Here is a 16,196-nt window from a genome sequence, read left to right on the forward strand (position 1 = left end):
CAGCTCAGGTCATGATCTCATGGTCCCTGCTGACAGCTCAGAGCCTGGATTCTGCTGCTTCGGATTCTGTGTCTCCCTCTCTCTCTGCCCCTCCCCTGCTTGCACTCTCTCTCTCAAAAATAAACATTAAAAAAGTTTTTTTAATGACAAATTAAGCACAATGCAAAGAGAAGAAAGGAACTAATAAGAACAAATATCAATGAAATAAAAACTGAAAAATACTAGAGAAAAATCAATGAAACCAAAAGCTGGTTGTTGAGATATATAAAGTCAGTAAACCTCCAGCCAAAGAGAGAAGACACACATCAGCAGTATCAAGAATGAAAGAGGGTCGGGGCGCCTGGGTGGTGCAGTCGGTTAAGCGTCCGACTTCAGCCAGGTCACGATCTCACGGTCCGTGAGTTCGAGCCCCGCGTCAGGCTCTGGGCTGATGGCTCAGAGCCTGGAGCCTGTTTCCGATTCTGTGTCTCCCTCTCTCTGCCCCTCCCCCGTTCATGCTCTGTCTCTCTCTGTCCCAAAAATAAATAAACGTTGAAAAAAAAAAATTAAAAAAAAAAAAAAAAAGAATGAAAGAGGGGAACCTGTAGAACCTGTTGGCATCTATAAGGAATATTGTACACATTTTTATGCCAGTAAATCCAGCTTAGGCAAAATGGATCCATTCTTTCAAAGATACAAACTACCAAATCCTACTCAAAAAAGCAGATAACCTGAATAGACCTCTATCTATTAAAGAAATTTAATTTGTAGGTAAAAACATTCCTGTAAGAGAATTCCAGGCAGAATTCCAGGAAGAAATAATACTAATCCTGTATATTCTTCCAGAAAATACAGAAGGGAGGAATACTCCCCCAACCTCATTTTTGAGGCCAGCAGTTATCCTGATATAAAACCAAAGACCTTGCAAGAAAACTGCAGGTCAGTATCGATGACAAAAATCCTCAACTAAATATTAGCAAATTGAATCCAGCAATGCTCAAAAAGGGTAATACATCGTGACCAAGCAGGGTTTATGCTCTCAGTGCAGGGTTATTTTGACATTCAAAATCTAATCAGTGTTATTCACCATCTTCAAAAGCTGAAAGAAAAAAAAATCATATGATCATTTCAATACAAGTAGAAAAAGCACTTGTCAGAATTCAATATCCATTCATTACAAAAACCATCAACCAACTGGAAGTAGTTGATCAAGGTCATTGGGGGAAACCTACAGCCAACATCTCATTTAATGGTGAAAAGCTAAGTACTTGTTCCCTAAGATCAGGACAAAGGCAAGGATGTCCATTCTTATCACTTCTATGGAACATTGTACTGAAATTACTAATGAATACGATAAGCCAATAAAGAGAAATTAAAGGGATCCAAATTAGAAAAGAAGAAGTAAAACTGTCTTTATTCACAAGGGTACATGGAAAATCCATAGAAAATCCTAGGAAATATTAAAATCTACTAAAATTAATGAGTTTCAGAGTCATGTGACACCCTTTTATTTCTATCTATTAGCAACAAACCATTTAAAATGACAGAGGGGTGCCTGGCTGGCTCAGTTTGTAGAGCATGCGACTCTTGATCTCAGGGTCGTGAGTTTGAGTCCCACTTTGGGTATAGAGATTACTTAATTCAATAAACAAACTTAGAAAAAATAAAATTGAAAGAAAATACCATTTATAATAAATTAAAAATATGATGTATTTAGGGATAAGTTTTACAAAATATGTTTCAGACCTGTAGAAAACTATAAAATATAAAATGTTGATGAGAGAAATCAAAGCAGAGACTACATAAATGAATTGGTGGTAATAATAATAATAAAAATAAATGAAGAGATTACCATACTACTAAAGGTCCGAAGATGTTGTTTAAGGTGTCCGTTCTTCCCAAATCACACTGTCTTCAGCACGGTCAATCCCAATAAAGTTTCCAGCAGACTTCTTTTTGTGGACAGATGTCGACAAATTAATACCAAAATTTTTGTAGAGATGTAAAGGATCTCGAATATCCAAACTGAGTTTTATCAAGAAAAATAAAGTTGGAAGACTTACCCTACCTGATTTTAAAACTTCCTACAAAGTTACATGAATCAGGACAGTATGATATTGGCAGATAGGAATGGATATATAGATAATAGAACAGAATTTAGTATGAAATAAACCCATGCATATGGTCAGGTGACTTTTATTTTGTTTTTTGAGGGGCCTGAGGTTTTGATCATCCTTTAAAAATGTTTTATCCAATTATAACGTTACAAAGAGAAAAATGCATCTGGTTAATTGATTTTTGGCAACGATGACGAGTTAGTTCAGTGAGGAAAAGTTAATCTTTTTACCACTTGGTGCTGGAATAATTGGATATCCATGTGCAAAAAATTTGACTTCAACTTGCATGTCGCATCATATGCAGTAATTAACTCAAAATGGACGAGAGACTTAAATGCAAAGGCTAAAACCATACAACTTCTATAAGAGAACGTAGAGGCTGACCGTATCAAACACTGACCATGATACGGGAGAACCAGAACTCTTATATACTGCTGATAGAAATGTAAAATGGTAGCGACACTTTGAAAAACATTAGCAGCTTATTTCAAAGGGAAATACACGCTTGCTATATGACTCACCTTTTCTGAGGGGAAGCAGAAACACAGATTTGCACAAAGACTTTGATGCAAATGTTCGTAGTAGGTTTATTAATAATAGCCCCCAAACTGGAAGGAGCCCAATACCCACCAGCTGAAGAAGGGATAGACAAATTGTGGTATATTCATACAGTGAAATATTACTCAAAACATTAAAAGGATTGAACTGTAACCTACTGATACATACAACAACATGGATAAATGTCAAAAGCATTAATGGTAACTAAAAGAAGCCAGACACAAAAGTCCTCAAACTGACTCATTTCATTCATGTGAAATTTTAGAAATTTCTAACTTAGAAATTTAGAAAAAACTGTAGTGACAGATCTTTATGCATATACGGTATTTTTCTTTAAAAAAGGGGAAGCAAATGAATTGTGGGTTTGTTTGTTTTTTTTTTTTTAATTTTTTTTTTTAAATTTTTTTTTTTCAGCGTTTATTTATTTTTGAGACAGAGAGAGACAGAGCATGAACGGGGGGAGGGGCAGAGAGAGAGAGGGAGACACAGAATCGGAAACAGGCTCCAGGCTCTGAGCCATCAGCCCAGAGCCCGACGCGGGGCTCGAACTCCCAGACCGCGAGATCGTGACCTGGCTGAAGTCAGACGCTCAACCGACTGCGCCACCCAAGCGCCCCGAATTGTGGGTTTTTGCCCGCAATTATGTATCATAGTAGAGGGCATACCACTGTCTTAAAGAATTTTAACATATATGCGAACCATCCCAAATTTGCCATATTCAGCCAGTGAATGAAGTTGATGATTAAGCTTAATTTTTACTATTTGGGGTCAGTGAAATATGAGTAAAACATTCTTTTTGTTCTGATGACCTCATATGGACTCTAAGAAAACTTCCAGACAGGTAGTCTCAAAAATGATGGTCGTATAACTGCATCATTGGAAAAAACTTACAATGTCTTGAATTCAGTGCTTTGAAGGATACACGTGTTTTAAGAATTACCTTTTTTTCCCCCAAAGATAATTGAGTTTAATTTTCCTTTTTAAATCACTCTTTTTTCAAAGCAGTTACTTTGGATATTCACTGGTAATAGGCAGTAATATTTGATTTTATTTGCAGATCAAGGTCAAGAATCAAAGGATTTAGTCCAGTGGCTAAAAAGAACTACTAAATATTGATTCAGGATGACCAAGAGTCTAGAAGCTCCCCAAAAAGGAGCTCAAAAAGGATAAGAGGGGTGCCTGCGTGGCTCAGTCAGTTAAGCATCTGACTCTTGATTTCGACTCAGGTCATGATCTCACAACTTGTGAGTTTGAGCCCCATGCCAGGCTCTGCGCTGACAGCCTGGAGCCTGCTTGGGATTCTCTCTCCCTCTCTCTCTCTGCTCCTCCCTCTCTCTCTCTCTTAAAACAAAAAAATATACTTTAAAAAAAAGATAAGAAATAATTTTCTTTTTTTAAATTTAAATTCAAGTTAGTTGGGGCACCTGGGTGGCTCAGTCGGTTAAGTGTCCGACTTCGGCTCAGGTCACGATCTCACGGTCCGTGAGTTCGAGCCCCGCGTCGGGCTCTGGGCTGACAGCTCAGAGCCTGGAGCCTGCTTCCGATTCTGTGTCTTCCTCTCTCTCTGCTCCTCCCCCGTTCATGCTCTGTCTCTCTCTGTCTCAAAAATAAATAAACGTTAAAAAAAATTAAAAAAAATAAAATAAAATAAATTCAAGTTAGTTAACATACAGTATAGTCTTAGCATCAGGAAGAGAACTCAGTGATTCATCTCTTACGTAGGACACCCGGTGCTCATCCCCAAAAGTGCCCTCTTTAATGCCCATCACCCATTTAACCCATCCCCCACCCACCTCCCCTCCAGCAGCCCTCAGTTTGTTCTGTGTATTTAAGGGTCTCTCTCTCTCTTTTTTTTTAAATATGAAATTTATTGTCAAATTGGTTTCCATACAACACCCAGTGCTCATCCCAACAGGTGTCCTCTTCAATGCCCATCACCCACTTTCCCCTCCCTCTCACCCCCCATCAACCCTCAGTTTATTTTTAGTTTTTAAGAGTCTCTTATGGTTTGCCTCCCTCCCTTTCTAACTTTTTTTTTTCCCCTTCCCCTCCCCCATGGTCTTCTGTTAAGTTTCTCAGGATCCACATAAGAGTGAAAACATATGGTATCTGTCTTTCTCTGTATGACTTATCTCACTTAGCATCACACTCTCCAGTTCCATCCACATTGCTACAAAAGGCCATACTTCATTCTTTCTCATTGCCAAGTAGTATTCCATTATATATATAAACTACATCTTCTTTATCCATTCATCAGTTGATGGACATTTAAGCTCTTTCCATAACTTGGCTATTGTTGAAAGTGCTGTATAAAAATTGGGGTACAATTGCCCCTGTGCATCAGCACTCTTGTATCCCTTGGGTAAATTTGTATTTAAGGGTCTCTTAAGGTTTGCCTCCTTCTCTGTTTTTATCTTATTTTTCCTTCCCATCCCCTATGTTCTTCTATTGAGTTTCTCAAATTCCACATATGAGTGAAATCATGTGATATCTGTCTTTATCTGACTTATTTTCCTTAGCATAATACACTCTAGTTCTATCCACATTGTTGTAAATGGCAAGATTCCATTCTTTTTCATCGCTAAGTAGTATTCCATTGTATATATAAACCACATCTTCTCTATCCATTCTTCAGTCAGTGGACATTTGGGCTCTTTCCATAATTTGACTATTGTTGATAGCACTGCTATAAACGTTGGGGTGCATGCACCCCTTTGAATCAGCATTTTTGTATTCCTTGGATAAATACCTAGTAGTGCAATCGTTGGATCATAGGGCAGTTCTATTTTTAATTTTTTGAGGACCCTCCATACTGTTTTCCAGAGTGGCTGCACAAGTTTGCATTCCCACCAACAGTGCAAAAGAGATCCTCTTTCTCCGCATCCTCACCAACATCTGTTGTTGCCTGAGTTGTTCTTGTTAGCCATTCTGACAGGTGTGAGGTGGTATCTCATTGTGATTTTGATTTGTATTTCCCTGATGGTGAGTGACGTTGAGCATCTCTTCATGTCTGTTAGCCATCTGGATGTCTTCTTGGGAGAAGTGTCTGTTCAGGTCTTCTGTCCATTTCTTCACTGGATTATTTGGTTTTTGGGTGTTGAGTTTCATAAGTTCTTTATAGATTTCAGATACCAACCCTTCATTAGGTAAGGAATATTCTAATAAACAGAGCTGTCTGAAATTGACATGGGCGGGGCGCCTGGGTGGCGCAGTCGGTTAAGCATCCGACTTCAGCCAGGTCACGATCTCGCGGTCCGTGAGTTTGAGCCCCGCGTCGGGCTCTGGGCTGATGGCTCGGAGCCTGGAGCCTGTTTCCGATTCTGTGTCTCCCTCTCTCTCTGCCCCTCGCCCGTTCATGCTCTGTCTCTCTCTGTCCCAAAAATAAATAAACGTTGAAAAAAAAATATTGAAATTGACATGGGCTTCCTTGGGTGAAAGTGAATTCTCCCCAGATTCAAGTGGTGACTGCAGACTCCATTGGCAGGGATGTACAAGAGAAGTTTCAAGCATCTGATGAGGTGTTGGGCTTCTGTGAGCACTCTGTGGGTGTGCGGCTGGAGCCAGGCTCCACAAATGGGTTACAGCTGGAAGTGTCCTGAGCTTCATGCCAAAGACTTCTTCCAGCTTTGGATCCTGCGGGTGTGTAGATAAAAGTCTTCTATGGTGTGCCATTAGAATTCAATTTTCAGGGGCGCCTGGGTGGCTCAGTCGGTTAAGTGTCCGACTTTAGCTCAGGTCACGATGTTGCGGTCTGTGAGTTCAAGCCCTGCGTCGGGCTCTGGGCTGATGGCTCGGAGCCTGGAGCCTGCTTCCGATTCTGTGTCTCCCTCTCTCTGCCCCTCCCCCATTCATGCTCTGTCTCTCTCTGTCTCAAAAATAAATAAACATTAAAAAAAATTTAAGAAAAAAAAGAATTCAATTTTCAGGATGGTAATGCCCTAACCTGTTGTTAAAGATGTTAGAGTGTCACTATACAGTTCCGAAAGACGCCATCCTGTATGGATTGAAAACGGTCCCAGAGATCATTTGCAGTAAAGCAAATGTGCACATTTCTGTTGGCTTCAAGGCCACTGAATACCTTTTCTTGACATGCTAAGTTTTCTGGAAAATAATTGAAGAATTGCCCTTATTATTGGTTTAATCGATGAGATTGTTGATCTCAAGTGCAGACGTATTTCTCGGGGAAAATGCTGAACGGCATAGTTCTTTTTCCAGAAGCACCTCATGGCCTAAAATAATATATTCAGTCCTTAAGAGAGCTAGTGTGTTCTTCCAAATAGCCTGGCAGAAGAGGAGAAAGCCCCAGATGGTCGGGTTTGGCAATGCCTGGGCCACTGTGTTCAGGATGCTGTCTTTAAAGTAGATGAGGATTTATTTCATAGTCAAGCAAGGAAGGCGAAGCATACTTTAGGATGGCATGTTTAAATAACCCCCTCCTTAGAAATTGAAAGAACCTGAACACAGATTCTTCTCACTAAATTAATTCCTATTGTAGTCCTTCTACTTCGTTGTTCCACAGATACGCAGTGGGCACTGCTGAGTATTGTACTGTGGAAGACGGTATGCCGTGAGGGGCACAGATACAACCAGATACCAGCCTTAGCCTGAAGTAACTCGAAATATTTGGGGCAGGCAAGATGGAAAAGTAAGCAACTGCAGAAGCGTGTCTGAAGCATGCCATTTAATGGATCAGGACATAGGGACAGCGGAGGTCAAAGGGAGGAAAGGATATTGCTTTTGAGTTATTTAAGGGTGGAGTGGTTTCTATGAGTCCTGCAGGCTGTCCCAAGGAAGGGGACAGGTGTGTTCCATTTGGCAGAAATGTCAGGGGCAATGAGAGGCAATTACTTTGGTGATTAGGACTTCACTGTTGACCTTTAAGAGTAGGACTTTCAGCAGAGGATGTTATTAGAAGTCAGAGCGCAGTGAGCTACAGGGCAGATGCATACGTGGCAACAGTGAGTTGCTCGCTCATTGAAGATGTTTGCTAGGGAAGGGGGAAAGGACAGCAGAGTCAATGAGATTTTTTTTTTTTCTTAGAAGGAGAAATTGTTATTTTGAAAGCAGAGACTAGTGGGTTATGGAGAGGTTAAATATGTTTGAAAGGGAATAATTACATTGCAAGATCCCAGGGAGAATAATGTTAATAAAGGAAAGGAGCATGAGATAATTGATAGTATCTAAAAAAAATTTTTTTAGTGTGTATTTTTTTGAGAGAGAGACAGAGCACCAGCGGGGGAGGGGCAGAAAGAGAGGGAGACACAGAATCCAAAGCAGGCTCCAGGCTGACAGCACAGAGCCTGACACGGGGCTTGAACTCACAAACTGTGAGATCATGACCTGAGCCGAAGTTGGATGCTTAAGTGACTGAGCCACCCAGGCACCCTGATAGTAATTTTTTTAAGTTTATTTATTTAGAGAGAGACAGAGATAGCACAATTTGGGGACCGGCAGCGAGAGACGGGGAGAGAGAATCTAAAGCAGGCTCTGCACTGTCAGCACAGAGCCCCGTGCGGGGCTCGAACCCACAAAGTCACAAGATCATGACCTGAGCCGAAACCAACAGTTGCAGGCTTAACCGACTGAGCCACCCAGCTGCCCTGATAGTATTTTTGATAGGGAAAGGAACTGCCATAAAATGTATTTTTGTATTTTATATAAAAACATTTCAGTAAGAAACTGAAATGTCATTAGTGGTTAGTGATTCAAGTAAGAAGTTGGGAAAGAAGAAAGATTAAAAGTAGTTCCATATTTAGAGGCTCGTTCTTTAACGTTTATTTATTTTTGAGACAGAGAGAGACAGAGCATGAACGGGGGGGGGGGGGCAGAGAGAGAGGGAGACACAGAATCTGAAACAGGCTCCGGGCTCTGAGCGGTCAGCACAGAGCCCGACGCGGGGCTCGAACTCCCCGACCGCGAGATCGTGACCTGGCTGAAGTCGGACGCTTAACCGACTGCGCCACCCAGGCACCCCGAGGCTCGTTCTTTAAAGAACATTAATATTTGATACCTTCTGGTTGTAATTTATTGGGATTATTCCTTCTTGTCCAATGGAACACGAGGAAATACAAACTGCAGAGAGGAGATTTTCTGGACCTTGCCTCTGTCTGTCTCATATCTGTCAGACTTACTCCACGTGTGCCAAGGCTTGTCATGCTACCCACCATTTCCCGTCACTGGTTGTTGAACAAGGCTGGGAAGGAGAGGCGAGTAGCCCCCGTGGTGGATGAGACTTAACAATCCCCACGAAGCCTGCTTTTAGTAAAGAAGTATTCCAAGAGCTCTGCCATTGAGGAGTGAGCAAGTTCAGTCGCCCATGATGACTGCCATTATGGACGACTTCACAGGGATAGCCAAGACGCTGAAAAGATGTGTGTGTGTGTGTGTGTGTGTGTGTGTGTGTGTGTGTGTGTGTTGTGTGTGCTTACTGAACCCTCTGAGTGTGTATTCAGTTTTACCACCTCCTCACTGTTTGAGATCCATATTAATGCCTCTGGCTTAGTTCATAATTGTGTCATTTAAAGGAATTTTTCTCCCAGAAGGACCTCACAAGTGTTAACCCTTGTCCTCCTCAGACACGGGTGTGTTTGCAGTGGTGAACAGCCATTCCTTGTCTCTGCTCGGGAAGCTGACGATCAGTGCTGCCTTTAACGTGGTCTACATCTACACGTCTGAGCTGTACCCCACAGTCATCAGGTGTGCCTCACACATCCCGCATGTTTCGCTGTAGATGCTCACAGCAACAGAGGTGTGGTTCTCTTTCCACTGGGAGCACAGTGAGTGGGGGCCAGCAACAAGTCAGCGAGCAGCCACAAGCCCAGAAGCTGTCTGTGTAGACCACACTTTGCCCGCTTGGCCGGGGAAGGCGGAGATGTGTTTTGGGCCGAACTCCCTTGTGTAAATCGTGAGAGAAGTACTCTACGTTAAGCACATCCCATCACCCAAATGGGGCTCGGTTGCCATTTTTATTTCAGTGGACTTGATCTATTCAGTCACCCAGCCTCTGTCAGGCACAGACGGACAAGAGGACTGCGTCCGTGTTCTCTCAGAACCTACATTTTAACACAAAATATACACATCTGTAAAAAGATAATTCCAGGGGCACCTGGGTGGCTCAGTTAGTTGAGCGTCTGGCTCTTGATTCCCACTCGGTCATGCTCTCACAGTTCATGGGTTTGAGCCCCATGTCCGGCTCCATGCTGACAGTGCAGAGACTGCTTGGGATTCTCTCTCTGCCCCTCCCTTGCTCGCACTCTCTCTGTCTCTCTGTCTCTCTGTTCTTCTCTCTTTCTCTTAAAATCAATAAATAAACTTAAAAAAAGATAATTCCATCCAGTAATAAGTGAACAGGAGGTTTACATATTGATTGTTAAGTGTGGTTTCTAACAAGTAGGGCATGCTTATATCAAAAACAACATATTCAATCTGAAGTTTCCCCTTCTAAAAGAAGTCTGAAAACAAAAAATTAAACCCAAATTTGAAGGGCAGGGACCCAGCTTAGCCTTCTCAGAATTGCCTCTGTGAACCCAGCGGGTATTCCCTAGGTCAGCCCTTCCCCAGTCCTTCTGAGGAGCGTTCCAAGTGTTTCCCACATGCATCAGACTTCCTGGTTCTTTCTGCCTATTAATATCAGCTCCCTTTTCCTCCAGTTTTTCCCAGACTGCATGTGATTGACTAGTCATTTCCTAATTATTCCTCTGACCTGTTTTCTCTGCCTGCTGGCTATGAAACTAGGATGATCATTTTGTCCAAACTGGGACACTCTGGAGAGCAGATATGGGTGGGTGGGGGGAGCAGTGGATGGCCACCTTGCCTGTTCCCTCGGTCCCATGCCCTACCCCCGTTTGCATGTCCGTACTCCTCACAAACGTAATGTTCCTCGTTCCTATTTATATGCCTGACCCTTTAATCGCCAGTTAGTTGACTTTAACTAAATGGGCAAACTTCTCAGATCATAAAACCCTAGGTCTCCATGGCTATATTAATTCATAGCCATGAGAACATTTGACACAAAACCCATGAGAACATTTGGCAAGAAATATTCACATGGTCATTTCTGTACTATTCTCTATAGTAACCGCACTGTCCAGTATGGTAGTTACTAGCCTCATGTGGCTATTTAAATTTAAATCAGTTAAAGTGAAATAAATTAAAAATCCAGTTCCTCGGGGTGCCTGGGTGGCCCAGTCAGTTAAGCATCCGACTTCAGCTCAGGTCATGATCTCATGGCTCATGAGTGTGAGCCCCACATCAAGCTCCATGCTGACAGCTCAGAGCCTGGAGCCTGCTTCAGATTCTGTGTTTCCCTCTCTGTCTGCCCCATCCCTGCTCGCACTCTGTCTCTCTCTCTCAAAAATAAACATTAAAAAAAAAAAATCCAGTTCCTCATTCTCACTAGCCACGTTTCAAGTGCTCACAGCCGCAGGCATCTAGCAGCTTCCATACTGGACAGCGCAATTATAGAACATTTCCAGCATCTTGGAATGTTCCGGTAGGGAGCACTGCTCTACAGGAGCCTGTGCTTCCTCCACTGTGGGATTCATGATTATAGGTCCACTAAGCCATGGCATCTTTAAATTCTGCCCCCCACCCAGAACTTACTGACTTTCCCCCCTTTTTGTATTCCTTTCAGGAACGTTGGGCTTGGAACTTGTTCTATGTTCTCCCGAGTTGGTGGGATTATTGCTCCCTTCGTCCCCTCACTGGTTGGTTTGTACCTCCTAGTTTTGTTTTTCTCGATCCTCTGCTTTGGAAATGCTTATGCTTTTGAGTAGAAAGGGGTAAGGAACAGTTGCCACTTACGATCAGCCTGACCCGAGTGTGAACCTTGTACCTTCTAGATTAAGGACCCTTTTAGGTGACGGATCCCTCAGGGCAGATGGACTCGCACCAGAGGCTCTGACTGTTTGCTTCTCTGTATTTACTGGAGGGTTAGCTAATGCCAGCTTGCCCCTTCCCGTCTCCATTCGTAGGTTAGTCACTTAGCGAATATTTTTTCAGCTTCGGCTGTGGACTGGGCTCTGTGCTGAGCACTTCAGCACACATCGTCTCATGTACTATTCACAGCCACCGTGTGAGGCAGCATTATCGTTACCCTCTAATAAAGATGAGAAATGCAGCAGAAGCAGATTAACTTGCCCGATGGCACACCACTTAGAATAAGAAAACTAGGGGCGCCTGGGGGGCTCAGTCGGCTAAGCGTCCAACTTCGGTTCAGGTCACTATCTCATGGTTCGTGAGTTCGAGTCCTGTGTCGGGCTCTGTGCTGACAGCTCTGAGCCTGGAGCCCACTTCACAGTCTGTCTCCCTCTCTTCCCGCCCCTCCCCCACTCGCACTCTGTCTCTCTCTCTCAAAAATAAATAACCGTGAAAAAATTTCTTAAGAAGAAAATTAGAAGAGGAAATATGCCTAGCAGTGTGTCTATTAAGAGTTTCTAGCGTTTTCTAAAGTTCATGGTCAAAAGATAGACTAAACGGCAGTTCTGAAGATTCTTCCTGAACTTGAAATGTTCAGGTTCTGTGACAGAATCCGTGGAGCCCTACGCATGTCTGTGCTTGGTCTGACCTGTGGCCTTGCCAGCCAGGACTCGGCAAAGGCTGACTAGATTGGGTGTGCGGATAGCTGTCACTCGGGCAACTTTTCTTAGCACTTCTTAGCAATGCTGGCGGGCCATGTCCACGGACCCAGCGGGGTTCCCGCAGGACCAGCCCAGAGGGCCCTTGCCTTCACTCAGGATAGAAGTCCAACACAAGCCAGCAGGAGGTGAAAGCAGCATTTACTGAAGATACAGAGAGAGCAGGTACCCACAGAGTGAGTGTCCGAGAGACTCAGAAAGGAAAGGAGAGAGTCTCGTCGTTGTTCAGGGTCAGGGTTTTTCTTGAGGATGGGGCTCTGGGGGTACGTGTCCTCTCAGGCAGCCAGGAACCGGTTGGATCAAGGATGAGGGGCCAGGTGTTACACCTTGGAGCCAGGGGATCTTGGCCATGAACTCTCTACCCCAGGGGTCTGGAATACGCGTGCGATAGCTTCCTCTGATCATTCTCACTTGCCCCTTCCTTAGATGTTATCTGTTCTAGAGAAATCATTAACTCCTTGTCCCTTACAAGGACATATGCTGTTTACATTACAAGGCATGTGTAAAGTGGGGTGAGGGTACAGGTCCTAGGAAGACTAGAAACAGGTAAAGCAGCAAAGCCATGAAACAGCTTTCTCTCTCCCAGGGTCCCTTCGGTTTCCCTGTCTCACTAGTACAGGAGGATGTCTTGGAAAAGCCTTTCCTTTCTTTCTTTTTCGGAGTTCATTTCCTTCTCATGAGTATCTCTTTCCGTGTTTCATGCTTAATTTTACGTTACAAGACCATCCTCTCATACGGATTTGCTCCATTCTGCAAAATGTGTCTGACATCAGGTGTTTGTCTCTAAAGATCTCCGACTTTGGATGGCCCTCCTAGAACGTTAGAAAACCCAGCACTCTGTCTCTACTGATCCCTGCTCAGTTGAGAAGAGATCAAAGTGTTCTGTCTCCCTTGATTCCGCAACACACCCACAGTGTTGGACGTGTGTTTCCATGTGGGTGGCAGAGGTGAGATTCTCCCCTCCCCGCTCCCCATCACCTCCATTCCCCCCTGCCCTCTTCTCGATCATCTCCATCGTCTCTTTACTTCTGAAAAATCAGGAACTTATTAAATCCGAGAGGAGATCCTAACTAGTAGTGGTCTCATCCACAGAGTTTGGAAGCCCAAATGAAAAGATGATAATACCATTCTTGTGCAGGAATTTAAGAATGTTAATCAACTCAGAAAGGCCCAGAGCAGCATCCCAAAGATAGTTTTCTGTGTTATCTTTGAACCTGTGTGTGCCTAAAAAATTTTTTTAACGTTTATTCATTTTTGAGAGACAGAGACAGAGCACACGTGAGGGAGGGGTAGAGAGAGAGGGAGACACAGAATCAGAAGCAGGCTCCAAGCTGCCAGCACAGAGCCCGACGCAGGGCTCGAACTCACAAACCGTGAGATCATGACCTGAGCCGAAGTCGGAAGCTTAACCGACTGAGCCACCTGGGTGCCCCGAACCTGTTTGTGTTTAAAGAAACTATGCAAATATTCCCGAGAATGTCTTTTGGATCTCTGAAGCAATGCTTGAATTACCGTGCTCGGTTCAGGTAGTTTCCAAACCACACAGGTGTGCTAGGTTCTTCAGGCTTCTCTTTTTCTTTTCAGGGTGTTTACACCCTTAACCCCTGTCTTCCTGGTTACGGTGCCGAATGAATGAGCGAGCATACGTGGGATTGTTTGGCCGATTCCAAGGTTGAGAACGTCAAAGTTCATCGGGCGCGAGTATCTGGGGAGTCTCCTAAGTGAAAAGTATGTGGAGATCCCCGTGTTATAAGCGAGTCACCTGGAGCAAAAGCAGTACCCACCCCACTCCTTCTGATCCCCATACCTCTGCTGCCTTTTTATGTTCTCGCTCTCCCTTCTGTGTGGCCGAGCAACCACTCGGTGATTTTCCAGGGTATCTCTCATTGGGGAACAAGTGGCTGACAGTACATTCTAGTGGGGAGGCGCGAGTTGGGTAGTAAATGTGGCCGCTCCTCGGTCATAAGACTACTGATGTCATGTGCTGGGAAACGAATACTGAGTTTTTGTATGTTTTTTGTTCTACTCTCTGCCCCCACAGAAATATGTGCAGTGGTCCTTACCCTTCATTGTCTTCGGAGCCACCGGCCTGACTTCGGGCCTCCTGAGTTTATTATTGCCAGAAACCCTTAACAGCCCATTGCTAGAGACATTTTCTGACCTTCAGGTGTATTCATATAGGAGGCTGGGGGAGGAGGCGTTATCTTTACAGACCTTGGATCCCCCACAGGTATGGTGGTAGTTTTTTTTTTTTTAACGTTTATTTATTTTTGAGACAGAGAGAGACAGAGCATGAACGGGGGAGGGGCAGAGAGAGAGGGAGACACAGAATCCGAAGCAGGCTCCAGGCTCTGAGCCATCAGCCCAGAGCCCGACGCGGGGCTCGAACTCACGGACCGCGAGATCGCGACCTGAGCTGAAGTCGGACGCTTAACCGACTGAGCCCACCCAGGCACCCCAGCAGTTGATTTTTTGAGAGAAATAAAGATGGCTCGTGATTCATTCACTTTCTTAGAACACTTTAGGGCCAATTCTTAGGGGAAATAGATGTCATAAAAATGCATCTGTCTGTCGAATGGCAAATAATAATTTGGTCCTTGCTCTCCTTTCCTATTTCAGTCTTCAGACAAGGAGAACACTTTAGGGAGTGAGAGTGAGGAAGAGGAGGAGTTTTTTGATGCGGATGAAGAAACACAGATGATTAAGTGAAGAGCCCCCGAGCCTCCGTCACAAGCAGATGATCTCCTTGCCTCTGGTCAAGGCAGGCTTTTCTGGGAAACTTCAGAGAGTTGTCGAAATACAGGCTTGAACATACATGGAAGGTACTCCTTATGGGCTCATTGTTTTCAGGCACCAGGGAAGATGGAGAAGACATTGCATGAGAGAAACATCACCATATCAGGGGAACAGTCGTCCAGAATTCACGTTCAGTTCAGAACCTTGACATCTGGCCAGGTAGCTCAAATCCGCATGCCGGAGGGGAAAGCTAATTTGTTTCTGGAAGTCTGATCGTGTTGCTTATCTTTCCTCCTGACCTAAAGGCAGACATGTAAAATTTCTTCTCACCACACTAGTGGGATAAGAGAAACCACCCTTCACATCTCATCTTAATACCATATCTGACGCCTCCCCCTTACCATTTGTGCCTCACTCACCAGGAATCTCTTGAGGCAGATTGGCATTAGCATTTCACTTTGGTGTGAGAGGAAAAGCACTGAGAGGTGACTGTGTGTGGCCTGAGGCCTCCAGCTTTACCCTAACTGATGAGACCTGGGTCCTCAGCTTGGTTCCCAGGCTAATGGTTGGCTTGAACTCCTTGTGCCGTTGGTCCCACAGACAATCCACTCGGAAAAGCCAACTGTATTGAAGGGATTCTCTCAGAGCCAAAGGCGTGGCTGCAGCTGCTTGTTCACTCCCTTTGACACTCAACTTGGGTTATTTCTTCAGTTACGATTTGTGTGCACCTCCAGGAAAATTTCCATCTCAGATTCTAGTACCAGCAATAACTTCAGAACTGTGTCAGTAAGTGAGGAAGCTTTTTAAAATGGAGGGCAGTTAAAAAATGACATGTTGAGGGGCGCCTGGGTGGCTCAGTCGGTTGGGCGGCCGACTTAGGCTCAGGTCACGATCTCGCGGTCCGTGAGTTTGAGCCCCGCGTCGGGCTCTGGGCTGATGGCTCGGAGCCTGGAGCCTGCTTCGGATTCTGTGTCTCCCTCTCTCTCTGCCCCTCCCCCGTTCATGCTCTGTCTCTCTCTGTCTCAAAAATAAATAAAACGTTAAAAAAAAATTTTTTTAAAAAATGACATGTTGAGGGGCGCCTGGGTGACTCAGGCAGTTAAGCGTCCGACTTTGGATCAGGTCATAATCTCTTGGTCCGTGGGTTCTGTGCTAACAGCTCTGAGCTTGG

The 16,196-nt window shown here is 44.2% G+C and overlaps 1 protein-coding gene across 3 annotated transcripts in view; it reads left to right on the plus strand.

Annotated features, from left to right (window-relative positions):
* The window catches only part of SLC22A15 (solute carrier family 22 member 15), an 82,136-nt gene extending 66,217 nt beyond the window's left edge, over positions 1 to 15,919 (plus strand). The window contains exons 9-12 of one of the 3 annotated variants that reach the window (XM_030323908.1): positions 9,230 to 9,350; positions 11,287 to 11,359; positions 14,331 to 14,519; positions 14,909 to 15,919. In XM_030323908.1, coding sequence (XP_030179768.1) covers positions 9,230 to 9,350; positions 11,287 to 11,359; positions 14,331 to 14,519; positions 14,909 to 14,998 — 473 coding nt within the window. In that variant the 3' untranslated portion in view covers positions 14,999 to 15,919. Of the gene's footprint in view, positions 1 to 9,229; positions 9,351 to 11,286; positions 11,364 to 14,330; positions 14,520 to 14,908 lie in introns of those variants that run through there. The other 2 variants (XM_030323913.1, XM_030323914.1) reach the window with 2 other exon arrangements.
* Positions 15,920 to 16,196: the final 277 nt, after the last annotated feature.

Source organism: Lynx canadensis, chromosome C1 (genome assembly GCF_007474595.2).
Source record: "Lynx canadensis isolate LIC74 chromosome C1, mLynCan4.pri.v2, whole genome shotgun sequence".
Lineage (NCBI taxonomy): Eukaryota > Metazoa > Chordata > Mammalia > Carnivora > Felidae > Lynx > Lynx canadensis.